This window comes from Thamnophis sirtalis, unplaced genomic scaffold, assembly GCF_051295495.1.
Source record: "Thamnophis sirtalis isolate CommonGarterSnake01/CBP01778 unplaced genomic scaffold, rThaSir2_p1.2 scaffold_9, whole genome shotgun sequence".
In the NCBI taxonomy this organism is placed as follows: Eukaryota; Metazoa; Chordata; class Lepidosauria; order Squamata; family Natricidae; genus Thamnophis; species Thamnophis sirtalis.
This window is the reverse complement of record NW_028261389.1, coordinates 21885006-21909402: the sequence shown is the minus strand read 5'-3', so window position 1 is coordinate 21909402 and position 24397 is coordinate 21885006. Positions and strand designations below refer to the sequence as shown.

The following is a 24397-nucleotide window of genomic DNA, read 5'->3' as shown; positions in this document are numbered from 1 at the left end:
TCAGGGTTGTGTTTGTCCCAAGCATTAAAATGTTGCCTATTTGTGCCCTACAAAAATTACCAGGTATTCCTGCTATGCCTTATCAGTGAAGCTCTCTACATCCTCTCTGCATTAGTTTCAACAGCTTCCAACCAGGAGCTGTGAATTCCTTAAGCTTCCTTCATGGGGACCATTGCTTCATTCAGCAGGTGAAGCAGTGTTCTGCCAGCCAATGAAGAAGACGCTTGTGTCTTTTCCATCCTAACTAGGAATTACAAAACTCTTTCTCTTGACCACAGTTGCTCTGCATCAGGAGACATGAGGCCTCTGAACAGATGGACAGCTTCCATGTTAGTCTTCCTCTGGCATTTTAATTCATAGCTTGATCATGCCTTACAAATGAACTAAATCATATCACTGACAAATAACTTGCATTTGTTTTCTGGAACAGGCATCTATAGTTTTTAGAAACCTGATTTACTGTTTGGATCCTGGCCATCATCAGGATCACCATCCTTATTTTAATCTTTGTTTTTAGTTCTGGTGGAACACTATGTTTGTTTTCCTGAAGAAACAAAAACTTTTTGGATAATTTGCTTTCAAAATTGGAGTTATTATCTTAGATTTATTGAAATTCTTTTCGTTGAAATTCTGGTAAAGGAGTCAGATGGGTTTCATCAATGAAATAGCTTCATCCCTAGTTAAAAAGTTCTGCTTGCAAGATCACCCTGTGAGACTGCTTCCTGCTGCTGATGGACTAGAGAAAAATTACTCCCTACAATACTCTAAATTTCTTCAGTAACTGCAAGAGTAATTTTGGAGTCTTAGTGGAGAGTGTGCTGCAACTGCCAAAAAAAGCCAAAGCAGGCAGCATTAACAAAGGAATACAATGAAGATCAAACATTAATACCATTTTATAATGCCTTGAAATATTTCATCCAGTTTTGGTCACCACGTTATAAATAAGATTGATTTTATTTATTTATTTTATTTATTTTATTTATTTTATTTATTTTATTTATTTTATTTATTTTATTTATTTTATTTATTTTATTTATTTTATTTATTTTATTTATTTTATTTATTTTATTTATTTTATTTATTTTATTTATTTTATTTATTTATTTTATTTATTTTATTTATTTTATTTATTTTATTTATTTATTTTATTTTATTTTATTTTATTTATTTTATTTATTTTATTTATTTTATTTATTTTATTTATTTTATTTTATTTATTTTATTTATTTTATTTATTTTATTTATTTTATTTATTTTATTTATTTTATTTATTTTATTTATTTTATTTATTTTTTTATTTATTTTATTTATTTTTTTATTTATTTTATTTATTTTATTTTATTTTATTTATTTTATTTATTTTATTTTATTTATTTTATTTTATTTTATTTTATTTTATTTTATTTTATTTTATTTATTTTATTTATTTTATTTATATTATTTATATTATTTATATTATTTATTTTATTTATTTTATTTATTTTATTTATTTTATTTATTTTATTTATTTTATTTATTTTATTTATTTTATTTATTTTATTTATTTTATTTATTTTATTTATTTTATTTATTTTATTTATTATTTTGATGGTAGGCACACACTGGTGTGCTTATGCACACCCCCTTAGGCCGTAAGGTCCATGGTAAACAGCTTAAGGCAGGGGTAGTCAACCTTTTTATACCTACCGCCCACTTTTGTATCTCTGTTAGTAGTAAAACTTTCTGACCGCCCACCGGTTTCACAGTAATGGTGATTTTATGAAAACCTAATGAAAATTTTTAAATAATTACTATGATTTTTTTTAAAAAAGTCAATTAAATTTAAAAAAAGAAAGTGCTTTAGTATCGGACAAAACCCCTACCGCCCACCAGGAAAGCTGGAACGCCCACTAGTGGGCAGTAGGGATCAGGTTGACTACCACTGGCTTAAGGTAAAAGGTATGGGAGTTAGAGGCTAGCAACAAGATCACGTAGGGTGTTCCACACATTTGCTACTCTGTTGCTGAAATCGTTTTTCCTGCAATCAAGATTAGAACAGATTACATTTAGTTTGTATCTATTGGTAGCCCTTGTGTTATTGCGGTTAAAGTAAAAGTAGTCATTAACTGGTAGGACGTTATGGCAGATAATCTTGTGCACTAAGCTCAGGTTGGAATGTAGATGGCGTAGTTCAAGGTTATCCAGGCCTAAAATTTCAAGCCTGGTGGTATACGGAATTTTATTACGAGCAGAGGAGTTGAGTACTGTTCTTGTAAAATACCTCTGGACCTTCTACAATGTATTAATGTCCGAAATGCAATGTGGGTTCCAGGCAGATGAGCAGTATTCAAGGATAGGTCTGACAAAGGTTTTGTATGCCCTAGTTAGCAGCATAGTGTTACCAGAGACAAAACTACGTAAAATAAGGTTGACAACTCTGAATGCCGCGCAAGCGATTGTGGGTGCACCTCGGTACACCCACATTACACCTATCCTCCACGAGCTGCACTGGTTACCGATTGGTCTCCGGATACGCTTCAAGGTGCTAGTCGTCACTTATAAAGCCCTTCACGGTATTGGACCTAGGTACTTGAGAGACCGCCTGCTGCCAATTACCTCCCAAAGTCCCATTAGATCACACAGATTAGGCCTCCTCCGGATTCCGTCTACTAGCCAATGTCATCTGGCCACTACCCGGGGGAGGGCCGTCTCTGTGGCGGCTCCGGCCCTTTGGAACGAGCTCCCCGCAGAGATTCGGACCCTCACCTCTCTCCAGGTCTTCCGAAAATTCGTTAAAATCTAGCTATGTCAGCAGGCCTGGGGTCGATGAGTTTCCTTCCCCTCTCAAATCGTGCGGCTGTTGGTTGTTTTTAAATGCCCTGTATTTTTTGTTGTAGTTTTTGTGTTTCCCTTCCCCTCCTTGGGTTTGTGCGCTGCCCTGAGTCCCGCTGGGAATAGGGCAGAATATAAATAAAATGAACCTCGAACCTCGAATGCCTTTTTGGCAATGTTGTTACAATGACCTCTGGGGCTTAGGTCTTTTGAAATGAGTACTCCTAGATCTTGGACATAGTATGGCACATCTTTTTGATCATTTCTGCCCAGCTTGTATTTGATGTTCTGATTTTTTTGCCAATGGGTAGGACTGAGTGTTTGTTAGCAAAGATTTGGAGTTGCCAATTGTTTGACCATTCAGATACATAATCTAGGGCATTTTGTAGAGTAGTAGAATTGCCTGTGGTGTTAAATAGTTTTACATCATCAGCAAAGAGGATGCAGCTGCTTATAATATGATCACAAAAGTCATTCATGTAAAGTGGAAAGAACGTTGGTTCTAGAACGCTGCTTTGGGGAACACCACTGTTAACAATGTATGAGTTGCAGATTACAGGACAGGGTTAGATATAGTGTTTCCAATTTTGACTACTTGTTGCCTGTTTGATAGGAATGCAGCTATCCACTTGTGCAAAGATCCAGAAATGCCATAAGAACTTAGTTTTAACAGAAGTTTGTCATTGAATCAAAAGTTTTGCAGAAGTCTATTGCTTTACCCTGGTTGAGTTGAGCGGTCCAAATCTTTTTGCAGTGTATGAGTTGCAGATTACAGGACAATTTTTTCCTGAAACCAAATTGCTTATTAGAAAGTAGGTTGTTTGTCTCTAAGTGGAGGGTGATGGATTGATTTATGATGGATTCCATGGCTTTACAGGTGACGCAGTAAAGAAAGATTGGTCTGTAATTCTCAACAAGGCTGGGGTCTCCTTTTTTGAAGATAGGTATGAATGTTGCTAATGACCATACATCAGGCAAGATGCTCGTTCTAAAAGATACTTCATAGATGATGCTTAGAGGTTCAGATAAGGTGGTGAAGAGCTTTTCCAGAAAGTAGGCACATATTCCATTGGGGCCAACAGAAAGAGATGGCTTTAGGTTGTGTAGTGCCCTTTTGACAGTATTTTCAGGAAAAGTGATGTTGAGAAAGACTGCAGAAAATATTATTAGGAGACTAAAACATATGAAGAACTGTTGCAGGAACTGGGTATGTCTAGTTTAATGAAAAGAAGGACTAGAGGAGGCATGATAGCAGTGTTCCAATATCTCAGGGGTTGCCACAAAGAAGAAGGAGTCAAGCTATTCTCCAAAGCACCTGTGGGTAGGACAAGAAGCAATGGATGGAAACTAAACAAGGAGAGAAGCAACTTAGAACTAAGGAGAAATTTCCTGGCAGTTAGAACAATTAATCAATGGAACAACTTGCTTCCAGAAAATGTGGGATCTCCAACACTGGAGGTTTTATAAATGAGATTGGACAACCATTTGTCTGAAATGCTATAGGGTTTCCTACTTGAGCAGACAGGTTGGACCAGAAGACCTCCAAGGTCCCTTTCAACTCTACTATTTTATTCTATAAGGGAGGGACAGGTCAGCTAATTTCAGGCTCATTACTGAGTTCCTTCCACATTTTCCATCGAGATTCACAGTTATTTCACTATAAGTAATGAAAACATTAAAATTAGAATGAATGTATAATGCAGAATTAAATCTTGTCTCTGCAACTGACAAAGGTAAAGGATTAAAGATATAACACTTTCAGAGCAGCAATTTGTAACTGATCTTCCAACTTTCCAGCAGAAAGTTTAATCAACTTCCTTTTTTAAAACGCTGACATTTTTTTTGAAAGAATGCTCAATACACACCTACTTCATTTGCACGGTGGATATAAAACAGATCGAAATCCACCTCCAGTCTTGTATCCCAGTGTACAAGATTTCCTGCCATTAGATCCATCATTCGCTCAAGAAAAGGCAAGAAAAGATTGTACAACCATTTCTCTGAAGGATTTTCTGCTTGAGCAGGAGGAGGAGTTGGACAAGAAGACCTCCAAGTCCCTCCCAACTCTGCTACAATTATTTCCATAAAGGAGATTTCTTGACACAATAATGGGCAATCCTCAGCTTATAACCACCACTTGGAATCAGAATTGAAGTTGCCAAGAGAGGTAGTTCAATGAGTCACGCCCACTTTTACAATTTCTTTTTTGCCAGATTTGTTGACCAAATCACTGCAGTTGATAAATGAATCTGGTGTCCCCAATGGGCTTTGCTTTCAGATGCTGTCTGGGAAGGTTGCAGATGCTGATCATGCGGCCCTGTGATGCTGCAACTTTTGTAAACACACGGTGGTTGCGAAGTGCCTGGATTTTGATTATGTGTCTAAGAGGATGCTGCAATAGTTATAAATGGGAGGGCCAGCTGTATTTCACTTTTTTTCAGTGACGTTGTAACCTTGAACAGTTGCTAAATGAAAGATGATAAGTTGAGGACTTGCTTGTATGTATTACATTGTATGTGTATAAACTTAGTAAGCCTGTTGCGCTCAGGCTAAGGACATTGTGTGCTCATTCTGTTAAATGCAATTCTTAGGCTCCTACTCCAGATTTTGCTATTGTTTTAATACCTTTCTTGTGTAATTATCAGCCCAAACATTCTAGCTTTAGAGAGGGCTTCCCTTATCAAAGAATAGCAAAATAGTACAGTTTGTCCACTCCTCTGCTGTTTACTGCATTATTGTGAGATAAATAATTGCGGCATTTTAGCAAAGACTGTGAAAAATAAAAAGCCACAACAATCAGGTGGTTATGCTAAAAGAATACACATTTCAGCAGGGCAGGTGCAATCAAGTCTTTTGAGATAAATTGTCCCCAAATGTGCTTCTAATGTAATTGTAACACTCTAGTTGGAAGTAGGCTAGAGAACCAGATCTGGATTTTTATGTTTAGTTATAAATTGAAATTAATGATTAATTCAACCAGCCAGGTTGGCCTGATAAGATAAGAGGGTTCATCCAGGGTCAAGTTGACCATTGCGGGAGGCTCATCCCACATGTGTGGAGAAGCTGGAGAATGGGGATGGACCATGCCACCCACCACAGCCAATCTGACTCTGGGCGAATCAGTTGTTAAATTATCTGAATCCCACCACTGGACCAAGACTACTTACGTTATGGAGTACTTTTCCTATGGTACCAGTCCAGATGGCTACTGCTATTCTCAGACACCTGATGTTTCTGATTCTGAATCAGTTTGCCTTTCTGGTTCTCACACAATAGACCTCAGAAACTTCTATAAAGTCTCCAAATACGGCACCAGTGCAATAGCAAGTTTGATGTAGTAGCTAGCCAGGAGACTATGAGTTGTTGGCCTGTCTTAAATATGAAAGTTGTCTGGGTGACATTGGGCCAGTTGCTTTCTCTCACAGGATTATTTCTGTGGAGAAAATAGGAAGCGGGAAAATTAGATCTATATTCTGCCTTGAGTTATCTACAAAAAGACAAGATAAAAATATAATAACAACTTCCCTCTGATTACATTTTCCAACAGTTAGTAATGATAGGCATGATGCCTCCGATGCAGAGAGTGATAAATGTAGCAGCCTTCATATTTCATTTATCTCAAAGATTTCTTTTGCCAGAAATCTGACAAAAACTGTTAGATACTAGCTTCAGCTATAGTGGTTTCCACTAAGATCCTCTGTTCCGGCAGGAACAGAGGTTTAATCTCATTGGTCGAAGTGTCTGACAGCTCCCTGCTGTCAGACTCAACCTTCACTGGATTGCACATAGTTGTTACTGAGTTAATAAAGAGCTGTTGTTACCGTTAGCCTGTGTGTGCCTTTCCATTACCCGATCTAACACTGGCAACAAGGATGGGATTGGAAGGCAACTAGGTGAACCAAAAAGAGTGTAGCAATCCAGCAAGTAAATTCAGCACAGAGCTCAGTGCAGCATTGAGGAGCCATTTTTGAGCGGCAAACTCAAAACACCCTCAGAACACAAAATGGCAATGCACGCCCCACCGACTCTGTATGACCCAGTCACCTAGCATTAGGACTCGTATATGCTGAGGTTTGACTGCTCCCTCAAAGCCAATGACCACATGGGGCTTTCTGAAGGTCGCAAGAAGAACATTTTCCTCAGTTACTGTGGACGGGAAGTGTTCGAAACTGCCTGTCAGAACCAACGCCGCTACAATCAGTCGCTTGGTCTGTGCTCCAGCAGACGCTGAGGACTCACTACACTCCCAAGCCATCTAAGCACATCCGCCAGCACGAATTTAATATTTGCAACCAGAAGGAAGACGAATCAATCAACGAGTGCATTGTGGCGCAAATCTAACCTCACTCTACAAATTGCCTTGGATGAAGCCAGGGCATCAGAATCAGCCATCAAGTCAACAGAAACCCTGCAGCGCCAAAGCATTCCACAAGATGCGTGAAAGAACACACGCGTACATCGCAAGGCTGCAGAGGCTAAGAGCTCAGAAGGCGAAGAAGATGACAGCTGCCGCATGTGTAGTAGCCGCACCAAGCCAGCACGCAAATTCAAACTGTGTCTCCCACCTTGCGCTAGCTGCAGAGGATACCATGCCAGATCATTTTGTCGTTTCCGCGACACTATCTGCCAGTGCTGTGAGTGAAAGGGGCACATTGCCAAGGTTTGCAGAAGCAAGTGCCTCACAATGACTTGGCAGCCAAGAAGCCGACCTAACCGCCAGCAGAGGCCCAACCAAGGGGCATGGCAGCCACCACCACGGCGCTCAGAGGGCGACAGCAGAGTCACCTACTACACCTCAATTGGCCAAGTCTGCACAAGGTGGTCAAAAAAACTGAAGGTCACAGTCCTCATTGAGGGCTCTCCATGCGAGATGGAGATCGACACAGGGTCAACATTAACCAACATGCTGTGGTCTACACTCAAGTGGGCTATCCCTAACCTGAAGAAGCAGCATCTATGCACCCCGGACATCTGCCTTCGTGATTACCAGGGGAACCAAGTCCCCATCATGGGCCAGCACACCTTCTGGGTGAACTTCAACAACTTCAATAGCCAGCTCCGAGTGACGGTGGTCAGCTGTGACCTGCAGAGCCTCCTTGGGCTTGACTGGTTTGAAGCCCTGGGGCTAGAAGTGACTGATATAAACAAGAGCACCAATGAACTACTCACAGATCCTATCCCCGAGACATCAGTTCTTTGTATTGACTGTTTAGAGACTGGTCCTGTCTCATTTAGTGGCGTTGCCCGCCACTCTGCAAGAGACTCCATGATCAAACAGGTTTCGAACTGGGTGTGGAGGGGGTGGCCCAAGGGGCCTGTTTCAAAATGTACCATTGTTAGCATGACAAATTGTCTGTTGTTAATGGCTGTTTGCTGTGGGGGGACCGGGTCGTTGTTCCATCCAAACTGCACATTGCAGTATTAGAGGCTTTACACGTAGGGCATCCTGGAATTGTCAGGATGAAGTTTTTGGCCAGGAGTTACGTGTGGTGGCCTAACATGGACAGGGAAATCGAAGAATGGGTGGCTACCTGCACACTGTGCCAGGAGTCCAGACCAGCTCCCCCAGAGGCACCCCCTAAGGAGTGGAAGTGACCTCAACACCGTGGTCTAGGGTGCGCATTGATTTTGCTGGCCCAGTTCATGGCCAGACTTTCCTTGTAGTTGTGTATGCCTACTGCTGGTGGGCTGGCAGGATCTTCCTCTGGGTTATATTTCAGAAAAAGACTTATTGGGAAATGTAGTTTCTTGTGTGGAATCCCTGAGTTCACCCAGGTCAAGGGTGTCAAACTCGCGGCCCGTGGGCCAGATGTGTCACGCACTGCCATGCCCAAACCCAATTTAGCAAAGGGAGGGGGAAAGTTGCAATACATCACATGATGCTGCTGTGATGACACAAGTTTGACACCCCTGATCTAGGTGAAATCTCTCCCAATTCTACTTTCTGTGAGTTGAAATTTACATGGGAGTTCCCAAAACGGTCAATCTCCAGCTACAGCAGTGGTTCTCAACCTGTGGGTCAGGACCCCTTTAGCCTAAGACTATCGGAAAACACATATTTTCAATGGTCTTAGGAACCGAGACACCAATTTTATGGTTGGGGGGGTCACTACAACATGAGGAACCGTATTAAAGGGTCATGGCATTGGGAAGGTTGAGAACCACTGAACTACAGTATGTAGAATAACTCCAAAATCCTCCAGGCAAAATGGCTGTTGGTGAATTTAATATATCTGGAGGAGGTGGAGCTTAGTCTATTTTGATTCAGAGCCATTTTCAGGACACTAATCAACAACTTGGTTTATGTGTAAAATCATAGGGGTAACTTTATCTTTGTACTGAATCTCCTACCATTTAGTTTGATGAGTACATGACTTATTGAATGATGGGAGACTTCTCATTAGCCATACTTAGCACAATGACTTATTTAATTCTAGATAATAGGAGTTATGTTCCAATACATCTGAAGAGCATCTGTCCTGACAATAGGTATTGTCCTTCCTTCCTCCCTCCCTCCCTCCCTCCCTCCCTCCCTTCCTTTTCCATAGCTGCCCATCTCAAATAAATGACTTTGAATCATAAAACAGTTAAAAACGGTTACAACAACTGCAGGAGAAAAAAACTGTCACTCCTGATGTCAATATAGCCAGGAAATGGGGGGGGGGCAGGTCTGGGCACAAAGACAGGTCTTCAAGACCTTATAATCTGCATTTGGAAAGGATGATTTTTAATCAGTATCCTTGTATACAGTTGTAGAGAGTAAAAATGACCTTGATGGAAATATGCAAGAACCATTACCTGCACAAGGCTTAAACCTTGAGAGAGAAGATAACATTTAAAAGTGGCTCAGAAAGATGCCTTCTTGGTTCAATATAGAAGTATAAGAATAAGGCATAAAACAGCGCAATCAGATTTCAGGATTCTATTAGGGTAGTTAAGAGATGCGGTGGCTCGGTGGCTAAGATGCTGAGCTTGTCGATCAGAAAGGTCGGCAGTTCAGCAGTTCCAATTCCTAGCGCCGCATAACGGGGTGAGCTCCCATTATTTGTTTCAACTTCTGCCAACCTAGCAGTTTGAAAGCATGTAAAAATGCAAGTAGAAAAATAGGGACCACTTTGGTGGGAAGGTAACAGCTTTCCATGCACCCTTGGCATTTAGTCATGCTGGCCACATGGCCATGGAGACATGTTTGGACAACACTCACTCTTTGGCTTAGAAATGGAGATGAGCACTGCCCCCTAGAGCTGGAAATGACTAGCATGCATGTGCAGGGAAACCTTTACCTTACCTTTTATTGGGGTAGTTATAATGTCCCTGTGGAATTTTTTTCCTGTTCCATCGATTTTGCAAGTCTCTTTCAAGAGAGGCTGAAGGTCTTGCCTTTGTTGGGTAGAGATAACCTTTGGTTCCCTCAGGCTATTCCATTCTCAATAAGCACTTTGCTGCAGCATTGCTGCAACACCAACAACAGACAGGTTTATGAATAACTTGCAAAATGCCATGAGGCAGCTAACGCAACCGTTGAGATAGAATTTAACTTGGCCAGCATCCCTTTGTGCAACTCGTCTTTCTTCACTCTCATGAGAATTCCAGAGATGATTGGAGGAGACCAAGACCAATTTCTGAACTTAATGGTTCAGTGTGGTCTATTTATGGCAGGCTGACCAACAGAATTCCCCACAGATTGCACCAAAGTGACTCCCATCCTGAGTTTGCTGAAAAATGGGCGGTCAGATGGGATACACCTATCATTAAGGGCAACAAACCAATGGTAGACAATTATTAAACACTTCATGCAAAGATTGAGAATCCCCTTTGATAATTTCATGAGACTCACAAACTCAAGCAAGGTCAGCAGAAAGTGTGGATGTATTGTATGTATAAATTTAAAATTATTTGCCAGAGATGTGGGATGGAAAGTTCTGGTTCTGACTTAACCAATTTAGTGAGGGAGTTGCTGACAATTTGAGACATGAGTTGGTAAGACAAGGCACCCTAGATCATTTGAAAGAGCTGTCTACAAATGGGACATGCAAGTTCTAAAATTCTTGCTGGTGGAAAGTATCAATATTCATATTTTGGCATGCTGATCAAAGTCAAAGATTTTTTTTTTAATCGGCAAGCAACGATCACTGAGGGTTTCACTCCTCCATCAGTAGCCAATTCTTTTGATGTGAGTTGGTCTTTACTAGGCATGGCAGTCATTCATGAGGCTAAAATATTGTTCCTGACAAACTGATAACTTTGGCAGAAGAGTCACTTGGCAGCTTTCTCTCATTCTCAAGGTTTGATACAAGGCAATTATCTTTACAAAATAGATAATAAAATTTACAATTGATAGGGACAAAAAAGGGAAAAGAATTACTGTGAAAGATTATCTTATTTTAAATATCCAGGATACAAACAAAAGATAATTTTAACACAGGTCATAGTTTCACTCAGAAGGGGATTTATTTTGCAGAGGTAGCTCTTTATGTAAATTTTGAAAATGATGCAGTGAACCCACGATTTGGCTTACAATTAGGCAATGCAATCCTAAATTTATGTTTGTGTCAACAGATCAGGTTTCTACTTTAGATGGGTGACTTTGGGCCAGTCACTCTCTCTCAGCCCAATCACAAGGTTGTGTATATATATATACATACACATGCACACACACACACACACACACATATATATACACATACATATACACATATATACAACATATACAACACACACACACACACACACACACACACACACACACACACACACACATATATATATATATATATATATATATATATATATATATATATATATAGAGAGAGAGAGAGAGAGAGAGAGAGAGAGAGAGAGAGAGAGAGAGAGAGAGAGAGAATTTATTTGCTACCCACCTTATTTCAAAGTGATTTTGGGTGCCTTACATCATTAAAAGCATTAATAAGATTAACACTGTCATTTGTTCCTGTGGGGGAAACAACCTAAGAACTTTCCAGATGTTTGGGGCTGCAACTTCCATTAGCCCTTATCAGCATGGTGAACAGAAAATGCAGCATGGTTAACAGATTATGGGAGTTACAATCTCAAACACTGCAAGGATACTCAATTCCTTCCTTTTGACAAACTCCATCCATGGCTATTAAACACAGCTGAGATTAATGGGTTCTCCACTCAGGATTTGGGGATTAGATCATAGGTCAGCAGAGTTGGGTTCGCTTTTGTAAAAAACGTAACTGTTGTGGTCCAAAGGAACTCATTAAGAGTATTTATACAATGAAACTCCATTTGCTTTGAAATATCTGGATAATAATGCAATACCCCTTTTTTGATGGGGTGCAGTGACTGTTTGCATCTCCTCAAATGTGCTACTTTCATCATATCAAAGGTCATCTTTTGAAAGACAGTGCCTGGCGTCACACCCCAAAAGAAGATGGAAGCATAGCAACAATTCAAGAAGTTTCAGGATGAAGATTTAGAATAGAATAGAATAGAATAGAATAGAATAGAATGGAATGGAATGGAATGGAATGGAATAGAATTCTTTATTGGCTAAGTGTGATTGGACACAGAAGGAATTTGTCTTTGGTGCATAAGCTCTCAATGTACATAAAAGAAGAGATACATTCATCAAGAATCATAAGCTACAACACGTAATGATAATCATAGGGTACAAATAAGCAATCAGGAAACAATCAATATCAATATAAATTGTAAGGATACAAGCAATAAAGTTACAGTCATGCAGTCATAGGTGGTAGGAGATGGGTGATAGGAATGATGAGAAGACTAAATAATGATGATGATGATGATGATGATGATGATGATGCAGCCTTAGTGAATGGTTTGACAGTGATGAGGGAATTATTTCTTTAGCAGAGTTATGGCGTTTGGGGGGCGGGGAGGACTGTTCTTGTGTCTAGCTGTCTTGGTGTGCAGTGCTCTATAGCGTCGTTTTGAGGGTAGGAGTTGAAACAATTTATGTCTAGGATGCGAGGGGGTCTGTAAATATTTTCGTGGCTTTCTTTTTGACTCATGCAGTATACAAGCCAATAGAAGGCAGGTTGGTAGTCATCGTTTTTTCTGCAGTTAAAATGCAGTTTTCTCCAATTAAAATAATGATAGCTTATAAGTAATTTATTCAGTTGACTGTTTAATTCTCACCTCCCTGTAGACAATCCTTTGCAGCATAATTTTATTCATTTCTCCTCAGACTTACTATAAGTTTTAGACATTTGAACGGCTGTTATTTCGGTTCCACCACAAAACCGTGGACGACAAAATCGCGGTCGACGAAAGCGCGCATTTGACGTCATCACAGCGCAATGAAAACATCGTGCTGTGATAGAAAAATGTAAAAATAAAGCGAAAACCTTACCCTAACCCCCCCAAACCTAACCCTAACCCTAAACCTAACCCTTAACCTAACCCTAAATCTAACCCTAAACCTAACCCTTAACCTAACGCTAAACGTAACGCTAACCCTTAACCTAACGCTAAACGTAACCCTAACGCTCTAAACCTAACCCTAACCCTAACCCTTAACCTAACCCTAAACCTAAACCTAACCCTTACCTTTATGTGAATCGGCTTGCTTTAATTTTATTTTTATTTCAATTTTTATTTTTTTTCGTCACACTGTGATGACGTCAAATGTGCGCTTTCGTCGATCGCGCTTTTGTGGACCGCGGTTTTGACGGGTCACGGTTATTTCCACAAGAATTGTAATAATAACTTAGCCTATTTACGCTATTGTTTAAAGAACATTTGTCCGAAGTATTCATTCCCTTAGAAAAAAGTATTACCATTTTGAGTTTGTTTTGGCAAGTCTGTGGTTTATTATTCTAGAATTTAATATAACTAGCGCTGGGTTTTTTTTTTTTATTAATGCTGTTCATTAAAAACGGTATATTTTTAAAATTTGTGTTTCTATATTCCATAGTTCCAAGGAGTAAAGATCCTGCTTTCTTTCCTTTCCTTCTTTTTGCCCTAGTTGTGGAATACATGCCACCCACCAGAAATGGTGCGTCCAACCCTGGAAAGGACATTAAAAATTCTACAGCTTGACTATGTTGATCTCTATATCATTGAACTACCGATGGCTTTTCAGGTAAAGTATTGTGCTTGAGCACCGCCTAGTGTATATGTTTGTGTACTGTAAGTACTTAAAGTCTCCTTGGACAAAATTCCACAAATGTATTTTTTAAAGTTTTTTTTATATATATATAAAAATGTCAAATCAATGCGCGAACAGTGTGGCACCTAGGTGCCATACATTCCAGTATGAACAAAGATTATCAGATTAAACATTATCATTACATTCAATCAACTTATAAAGTTCCCATAACAATACACATCTATATTAGATTACAATCTATCATTATTCAATTATTCCACCTATTTCTCATTACTACTTTCATTTTATCAAATAAAAATAAAATACATTAATATTCCCTTTGTTTCTATCTCTTACTCTAGTTTTTAATCATAACACCATACTTTAAATAACTTTTTTCTTTCTTTTAATTTCTAACCATGTCACCTGCCTAAAAAAAGAGAAAAAGAGAAAAAGAATTGAGAGGGAGATATAGAAAAATACAGTTCAAAAGAGCAGCCAAGAATAGGAATCATCCACAATTGTAGAAAATGAAGAGCTGAGTTAGCAAAAGTATAAACCTGGATGTGAGCTCATAGATTTATATTCACTGTCTCTGTCAAAAGACACATTATTCATAACTTAAATATCCCTATTGTGAAGCTGTTTGCATGATGACAGAATTCATCTATGAATGCATATTTATTGATTTCAATTTGCATATATGCAACAATTCGGGCAATAGAGAATCCACTCAAACGTGGATTCCAAAGCTAGATGAAGATGAACTTATATGAAGATGATGTAGATGTACTTATATGGAACTGTGGTACTCAAATATTTTGCACATACATTAGGGCTGTGCAAAACTTTTCAAAGAGGTTCTTTGAAATTCACTTGCTTTACTGTTTTGATGAGAGGGGTTCTGTACAGAGGTGTATTCTACTGTTTTGGACTGGTTTAATACGATCGTTTTCAATTAGGCACCATGAAATGAGTTGGGTTTTAACTGTGATAAATAATGCCGACTGTGGAATTCCAATATATATGCAAGACACAAGATTGGCGATAACAGCCTAAATATAATAAAAATGTATTGGCGCTTCCGATATCCTGGAATGGTCCTATGAATTTTCTTCCTACACTTTTCAACCTGTATGACTCTTTGCTACATCCATGTTTATTAATAAATTTATTTTCTGTCACATGTTTGCAGCATACCTAATACCATCAATTATAAAACTCTACCGAACTTGTAAATAGTATATTGCAACCTGGAAGATAGTTATGGCATTAATTACAATGTGACCTGTAAAATGCATCATAGGAGTATCACTAGTTCTTTTAATTCAATAAATTAAATTTTAACTACACCAATTTGGTGGGCTCAAGACACAAAACAAGCAACACAACATGGGTGCCTAGACAACACGAACTCACAAGCATTCACAAGTTATTATTACTAACTACTTATGACTGCTCTCACTACTCATTACACTCTTCCTCATTACTACTACTATTCCAGCTACTACTTCTTGTGAGTACAACTATTCCTATTTTTTGGAAATACCGCTGGAGAAAACTTTCTTGTTCTAGATCTTTTACTTCCATATAGACACACACACACCTCTGTCAGTCTGTCAGTCAGACAGACTGACAGACACACAAACAAACCAGCTCAGGTGTGTGTACATGCACAGTGCAATAAAAATTGCTCTGTGCATGCACAGAAGCAAAAATAAGATGGCGGCGCCTATGGCGCCATCCAGAGAACCAGTTCAGGGGCGTGGCGGGCCCAGGTCGCTGCCGGTTCCAGCGACCCAGGCCGCCAAACCACTACCGGTTCAGCTGAAGAACCGGTAGGAACCCATCATTGCACCAGTTGTATCTCAGCATAGCTTTTCTTACCAACCTTACTTTGCTGGCTGGGGAGAAGGCTTAAAGAGACAGGACAATGGGTATGCAACTTCATGTGAAGATATGACAGAATTAATATGTCTCTGCTCTAAGAACTTAAGGGAAGATGAACCATATATCATCTTCTAAAACCGAGTGAATGAAGCAAATAAGGCACAATTTGCACCCTTTTCAATGCAATAAATCTCATCGTTTGCATAGTTTTCTGCCACTATGCAAGTAATAGGATTTCCCCTCTATGAAGTACACAAATAGTATTTTTCCTACTATTCCTATGATTATTATGAATCACATTTGGAATATAGATGACTAACAAAGTATTGGCAGCTGCTTCTTTTTCCCCACTCCGACCCACAAAACTCCTTTGAGATTTCGTCAAAAAGAAGGATATGTGGATTATTCCAGAATTCTGTTTGGGCTCTTGTTTCCATTGGCTTCCTGCCTAAGGAGAGGGAGGGAGCCCAGCTGTACATTCCCAGCTTGATAAATCATGGTTTAGCAAGCTAAAGATCAATGTTCAGCTAATATTGTTCAATTTGCAGTAAAGTGAGAGTAATTCAGAATATCCATTTGTAAAGCTACCCATTCCCTGTTAATTATAATGGAGAGGAATTCCAGAGACAGCACCAGTCTTCATTCAGTTTCTTTCAAAGAGAAAGCTCTTGAGAGAGTCAACTAGGAATTGGCTGGTATTGGGATCTTGTTCCTTTTTCTCTAGTTAGAAAACATTCTGCTCCAATGTCTAGTTGCCTTTTGGCAAAACCACCAAAAGAAAAACATCCTAATCTCTCAAGATTAATATAAAGGAATTAGGTCAAGTTTAAGCAATCTAGTATCCTTTAGATGTTTAGGCGTCAACTCACACAATGAGAAATTGTAAGAGATATACCCGAAAACATCTGGAGCACATTGCTTATATGTGACCTGGCACATATTGGGTCTGTCACAGTGAGGGGATTCAAATTAGGGTCTCTGCCCTAATGGCCTCCTGTGAGGCCCGTTGCCTGCCAAGGAGCCCAGCTGAAGCCTCGCTTGCTGCCCACTGAGGCGCCTGGACTCCTGGTGACAGAGGGCTCCTTCAGGCAATTAGCTTGGCCACCTGTAGCTGCAGCCCCTCACTCTGAGTGTCTTGTCAGAGCTGTCTTGGGGTTTTACCTGCATGGACATCACTTGCTTGGAAGGTGGTTAGAGAGTGGTGGTTAAAGAAGTGCCAAGATGCCAAAATGGCCTCAGGAGAGGACAGCCAAGGCAAGGAGTGCCTGGGAGGGGCAGAGTGAGGGGCCAGGCTAGCCAGTGGTGGGATCAGGCGATTCTCCAAACTGCACACAAACAATTGGTTTGACTGAACCACGATGAACCGGCTAAATCCCACTTCTGGTCTGTCATATCTGACATACATACTTCTGATGGTTCGGGTTCAATCAATTGAAATAGCTTTGAGCTTTTCTCCCCAAATATCTTCAAACTACAGGGAAACTACCTCCCTGTCCAAAATTAACAGAATATTGCAACATTGTGAGATTTCATCTCTTTTCCTCACCTTCCTTTTTGTGTTTCTTCAGCCTGGAGAAAACCCCTATCCTAAAGATGAAAATGGTCAATGGCTTTATCATGAAACAGATCTATGTGCCACATGGGAGGTGAGTATTTGGGAAGCATTTATCGTATCATATCTAACAGTATCCAAAACCTTCTCACAGTCCTTAGGTCATCTTTTCCAATAAATTTAGAGGGGAAAAGAAAATTAGGTTCCATTGGACACCTCAAGAGCAATGGATTCTGAGTTGTATGCTATACTGAAGCAGAATTACTCTTCAACCTAGGGACACTCAAGATTGATCAATCTAGCTGTCTGCGATAAGGAGGGATATTATTTTGGCAAAATAAAATAGCAACATAACACCACACAATGTAGGAATGATCTGTTTACTTAATTGACCAAAATTACAAAGCCACAAATGGTGGAGCAGATTATCAGGTATAATAAATCGGGCATGCATTGTGTAATTTGTAAAACATTATTATTTTTGTGATATTTGGGTGTGTGTATGTTAAACTTTACAGTCAGTCTTATGGTACATTAAATATTAATATATTACTATTTTAATATTAATATATTACTGAGGGTAGGATAAGAAGCAATGGGTAGAAACAAATAAAGGAGAGAAGCAACTTAGAACTAAGGAGAAATTTCCTGACAGAACAATTAGTAAAACAACTTGCTTCCAGAAGTTGTGAATGCTCCAATACTGGAAGTTTTTAAGATGTTGGATAACCATTTGTCTGAAATGGTGTAGGGTTTCCTGCCTAAGTAGAGGGTTGGACTAGAAGACCTCCAAGGTCCCTTCCAATTCTGTTATTCTATATTCTATATTCAATACCACTTAGACTATTTTACTGAAGTTTTTTTAATATTAATTTTTATTGAACTATTTTCTTTATTTTATATCACAATTACAATCTTTACAACGATCAGGTATTGGTTTATCTGATATGTATGTACAAATTATTTACCTTATTTTTCCTTTTCCTTTATGAACGCATCTATTTTATACAGTATGCTATTATTATAATTGCATCATTATATATATATTACCTCTTAATTTACTTTAACATTCTTGATCTTTACTTCTATTTTCTAACCAATTTATTGAAGTTTTTTTTAAAGTATTTTTGAATAGACACAAACAAACAAGACACAACAAACACCATAAAAACATATTCCATTACAAACTGTAAAAAGTGTGTCAATTGGTTACAAAGAACTTTTGTGTGTCCCTTTCACAGTCATCACCTATAATCCATATCAAATTATATATTTTACATCAAATATATTTATATATATATTACTATCATCATACCTCATCCTTCATATGACTATAGTTGTTTTAACATCCCTTTATAACAAATATTCCAAAATTCAAAGCAAAACCACATAATGGCATTCCATTGTCTATTTTCAATATCATCCAACAACATTCCATCTTTATGAAACGCTCTAAATAAAAATTAATTATGTTTGATAACAAAGTTTCTAAACCTCCTTTCTTAATCACTGTTTACAATTTATATCCAATTTCAATATTATAGGCTTTCATACATAACAAAATTTCTAAACTTCCTTTCAGGGTCACCATTTAAAAATTTATACTAAATTTTCTCTTGTCAAACCAATGCATATGTATACATTATATCATTATCAATTATCTATCTAGCTATATCCATTATCACTTCATTTTTAACATAATGCTCTAATTTTAACTATTTAGCTAGTATTTTGTTAATAGTTTTCATATCTCAACCTGTGTCTTTCCAGTAGTAGTACAATCTTATTTCTTTTGCCTTATGTGGGATTAATCTTCTGATTATTTCCTTAATCAACTTTGTGTGGACTTCTCTTCGCACCTTATTGCTTGTTGTATGTCTTATAAATTCTCAAAACCTTCCATCAGCTTCTTTAATCAGCTTACCTTTGGTTATCAGTAATGCTTTTGTCAAAGTTCCTCTCCTTAAATCCATCAATTCTTCTCTTTTTTCTCCTTCTATACCTTGAAATCTGGGGTAGAGCTCCTTTCCATCTCTCTTCCCTTTCCATGTTCCATTCTTTCCATTTCCAACCACATTCAGATCACTGTCAATATCCACAGTTATCTTGCCTCTTTGTTGATTTTTCCCCTGGGTTTTTGAGAATCTAACCTCCACTTTTTCCATTAGCTGGCTATCTTCAATTTCATCAAATTTTGCTATGTTACCATCTATATTTTCCAATTTCTTCTCAATTCTCTTTGATGTTTCTAATAATTTTTGAATTTTAAACATAATCTGTTGTAATGTTATGGTTTCTTCTTGGTATTGTGTCATTGTCCAATTTATAAACACTGCCACTCTAGTTGGAAAACAAAGCTTTGTTTTTCACTTCTCTCTTGCTGCCAAAGAGACATCCAAAGGACACATGCATAAATAACCCATCTTATTTCTTTGCAAGCTAAAACCTTTGAAGTGCAAGGTCAAAATGATCGAAGAAAAGAGAGAGAGAAATATTTCCAGAACTCAGCCTCCAATCTCCTCAGACAGGGTCCGCAACTTGGGAGTCCTCCTGGACCCATAGCTGACTTTCGAACACCATTTGTCAGCTGTGACCAGGGGGGCATTTGCCCAGGTTCGCCTGGTGCACCAGTTGTGCCCCTACCTGAACCGGGAGGCTCTCACAACAGTCACTCGTGCCCTTGTGACCTCTAGGCTGGAGTACTGCAATGTGCTCTACATGGCTCTGCCCTTGAGGAGTATTCGGCGACTTCAGCTAGTCCAGAATGCAGCCGCGCGAGCGATTGTGGGTGCACCTCACTTCACCCACGTAACACCTATCCTCCGCGAGCTGCGCTGGCTACCTGTTGATCTCCGGATACGCTTCAAGGTGCTACTTGCCACCTATAAAGCCCTTCATGGTAGTGGATCTGGGTACTTGAGAGACCGCCTACTGCCGATCACCTCCACACGACCCATTAGATCTCATCGTTTAGGCCTCCTCTGAGTTCCATCTGCTGGCCAATGCCGACTGGCCACCACGCGGAGGAGAGCCTTCTCGGTGGTAGCCCCGACCCAATGGAACGATCTCCCCGTGGAGCTTCGTACCCTCACCACCCTCCCGACCTTCCGCACAGCCCTTAGAACCTGGCTATCCCATCAGGCCTGGGGCTAAAGATTGTAACCCGCCCGAATGGTATGAATGTTGCATTTTAATCATGTACTGTCTTATATGTAAAAGTCTGTCCCCCCCCCATTCCTTTTGATTGTGAGCCGCCCTGAGTTCCCCCAGGGAAAAGGGCGGCATACAAATAAATAAACTATAAACTATAAACTATAAACTATAAGTGACAGTGTAACTTCTTTTCCTTCTGATGTTACTGCACTCTTTATATACCTTTTATATCCTCTTTATATTCCAAGCTTAAAAGAAACAAGGCTCTTAAATGAAACAAAATAAAAAGAAAAAAACCATCCAAGCCAGTATTGTGAAAGTAAAAAAAAAAAGATTTAATCCATAGATTAAAAAAAGTAGTAGAAGAAAAGCCAATATTTTCACTTTAAAAAGTAGGAAGTGTTCCATCCATAGAAGACGATTAAAAAAAAGGATAACACACTGTCCAAAATAGCTTAAATTCACCGCTTATTTTCTTTTCTTTACAAGTTTAATTTGGTTTTAATCTTTTTGGGGCAGTCTCTTTTGAAAAAATAAAATTTCCTTACCAGATGGACACACTTTCTCTTTCCGCTTTCCTCCAGTTGCGGAGCTGTCCCGACTTCAGCAGCTTGGGGCTAAGCTTCTATCACTGGCTAGAAGAGATTCTCTTGTATCAGTCAAGGACTTTGCAATGTCCCTGAGATCAGCAAGACGTACTCTTCCCTGTCACCGTCTCTTCGGGACGGTTTAGGTCTAGATGGACCACCCAGCAATAAAAGTATTGGCTGCAATCTCGGAGCTCCAAGATCGCATGTCCGTATCATCGCGACGTCAGCTCCTTCCCCCAATTTATTGAAGTTTTTATTGAACTCAGTACACGTCCAAGACAGCAGAGAAACCTTTGGTGGCCTTAGTGATATGGTTTGTGTGGGAAGTAGAATTATTTCAAAGTTTATCCTGTCTATCCACATCGAACCCTCCCCCATTCCCAAGATGAATCAGTGTGACCAGAATTGTTGCCATCTATCAATTCAAGCCAAGGGAGAAACCCCAGAGAAATACCAGGCTGGAAACCCTCGATAGATTATTTTTAGTAAAAGAATTTTAAAAAATTGTGATTTATGGTTTTGATGAAGCTATATTATAGAAAGAAGAGAGCCCCAATGTAACTTGAGAGAGAGAGAGGTTAAAATATAATTTACTGCTGGGAAAAATATTGGAGCTACTTCTTTATATTTCTTTGTAACGGTCTCCGTTTTTTTTTTCTTATTGCCTTTAGCTTTTCTTTCTTTTTCATTTTCTCCAGTCCAATTTAGTTTGCATTATTTACGCTTACTTTTTCTTATGTTTGTGTGTGTGTCTGTGTGTGTGTGTCTGTAGAGCAGTGGTGGGTTTCAAAATTTTTCAGAACCTCTTCTGTAGGTGTGGCCTGCTTTGTGGGAGCGGCTTGCCAGCCATGTGACCAGGTGGGAGTGGCTTGCCATCCATGTGACCGAGTGGGAGTGGCTTGGCAGTCGTGTGACTGGGAGGGCACGGCCAACTTGTAAAATGTGGTGAAACTCACTTAACAACGCTCTTGTTTAGCAACCAAAATGTTGGCTCAGAAACTCTGGCATTTGAAGCACGCAAGTCTTAAAGCTGTCAAGTTACAAGACCCTTGCACCCCTAACACTTTAGAAAAAAAACCAGAAGTGTTCAAACTTGACAGCTTTAAGACTTGTGGACTTCAATTCCCAGAATTCATCCTCTCGCTCTTCATCTTGATGATGCGCGGACAGGCGAGGGGAGGAAGCTGGAACCGGTTCTAAATGGCACTGTAGATTTGTGGAACCTCTTCTATAGAAGAGGTTAGAACTGGCAGGAACCCAACCCTGGTGTAGAGAGAGGGAGTGAGTAACTAAATATTAAATATGATTTGAGGTTATTTGAGCACTTATACTATTTTTAATAAGGATCATTAGCATCTTCTACCTTCTCCCTTTCTTGCAATTGCTGTTTCATATTGCTTCTCCCTGTTTGTCTTCTCTCCCATCTCCCAAATGTTCTAAATTTAGGCCAAGAACAATCTTTTGGTGGGGGATGACTCAACTTGTCCTTCTTACATCTCCTTTGCCCTCCTCCACTGACTGCCAATCAGCTGTGTGATCCTGAGCTCCCATATTTCCCTAACCAGCATGGCCATTGCTGAGAATGGACCTTCCATTTCTTGGAATTGGTCCACCTGAGGAATACTTGGGTTGGTGGAGTTCGTCGTGGATTCTTTCCTTGTAACAGCATCATAATGCCATCACCCTTATAGATTTTGTACTCCTAAGCAGTGAGAATATTATTTGCCAGTTTATTACACCATTTTGCCTACTTCATTCTGACAGGCTTTGGAAGCATGCAAAGATGCAGGCTTGGTGAAATCTCTTGGTGTGTCCAACTTCAATCGGAGGCAGCTGGAAATGATTCTGAACAAGCCCGGTTTGAAGTACAAACCTGTCAGCAACCAGGTAATGACAGTGAATAGATGAGCCCATGTAAGCATGTTGACTTTCTCATGTAATGAGTGGCATTAGCCATCGGTCCTTGACTAGTGTATCTAGCATCAGAATATCTTGCATGATGCATCTTCATGATTTCCTGGCATAAAAAAAACCAAGTATATCATTTTTCATATATAGTATTTCTCCTTTTAGCTTTGCTTTTGGTTTCCAATACATAAGATAAACAAACATGTTCCTAAAACCAAACAAAATCTTAGCCTATTCATTCAACCTTCCCCACAGGCCTTTCATTTTGGGCTAAATTAAAATCATGTTAATTTTCTGCTCAGGCTTAATCTGGGAAATTAAAGTAATTAATTTCATTATATTGACAGAAGAGTCCTTTACCCTTGGGAGGAGGAAGGCATTTTGGACAGCGACCATCTAATATATAGGGTGGGGGAGACACCCCTAACGCTCCTTGGGATGTGTGTTCTGTTCAGATACAGGCTGTTGTGCCTTAAAATGGCTTCTGCTGTACAGTGCAGTGGAGTTGACATGGTAGCGGCTTCACAGTACTCCACAAGGGGGCTCCCTCTGGTAAGGGGGAAAATCCAACATTAGAAATTATGTTTGCTCCTGACATTTCCCCTTATACATAAATACCTGGGCAACACCAGATTATTGGCTCGGAGTATCTAAATATGTAGTATTTCAGAGAGTGATTCAAATAGTCAGAATGGCTTTACTTACTCCAATTAATAGCTTTTTCACTTTTTCTGATCAAGATCATCTGTTCCATAATTCTTTTAAGTAGATGAGTAGGAGGCAAAAGTTTAATAACACACTATGTATGCACCATACACAGGAGATCATAATACTTGCATTGAACTCAAACATGTGAAAACATAGTAAGAAGAGAAATTCTGGATTTTGTTGAATTGGCTGTTGCTAGTTGGAAGAGTGGGAGGAATCATAGAAGAGAAGTTAGCTTTGGAAGTGATGTCTGGAATGAGGGTTCTTTCTCTTCCTAAAGGTCCATATCCCTTACATCAAACTGATTATGAATGATTAAGAGCCGATACTTGGCTTTCTTCCTTTAGCAATTAACAACTGGAAATGAGATGCTAACAGCTCACAAAGCTATGCCAATGGAAAAATCTTGTGGGCCTTATTATTATTATTATCTTGCAGACAATGAGGTTCTCTAAGGCATATATAGTTGTTGTTTTTAAGTATGCAAGCTTGCTAAAAGCAAACTTTCTTGGCAGTTGTAAAAGGTCATTGTATTCTACCACATTGATCTTATAGTTGAAACATGTGGATTAGCCTAACTGAAATCTTCCTCCACCCCTTTAGAGGGCCCCACTTTAGCCACAGGAGATGCTAAGGATTAGAACATATGGTTCCCTTGGCCTACTGTTACCATAAATGTCACACACC

The 24397-nt window shown here is 39.2% G+C and overlaps 1 protein-coding gene across 2 annotated transcripts in view; it reads left to right on the top strand.

The window, feature by feature from the left end:
* AKR1D1 (aldo-keto reductase family 1 member D1) overlaps positions 1-24397 on the top strand; it is an 87588-nt gene that overhangs the window by 45623 nt on the left and 17568 nt on the right. For both annotated transcript variants that reach the window (XM_087723028.1, XM_087723029.1), the window contains exons 3-5: positions 13787-13903; positions 17368-17445; positions 22859-22981. In XM_087723028.1, the coding sequence (XP_087579154.1) occupies positions 13787-13903; positions 17368-17445; positions 22859-22981 (318 nt within the window). The remainder of the gene's footprint in view (positions 1-13786; positions 13904-17367; positions 17446-22858; positions 22982-24397) is intronic.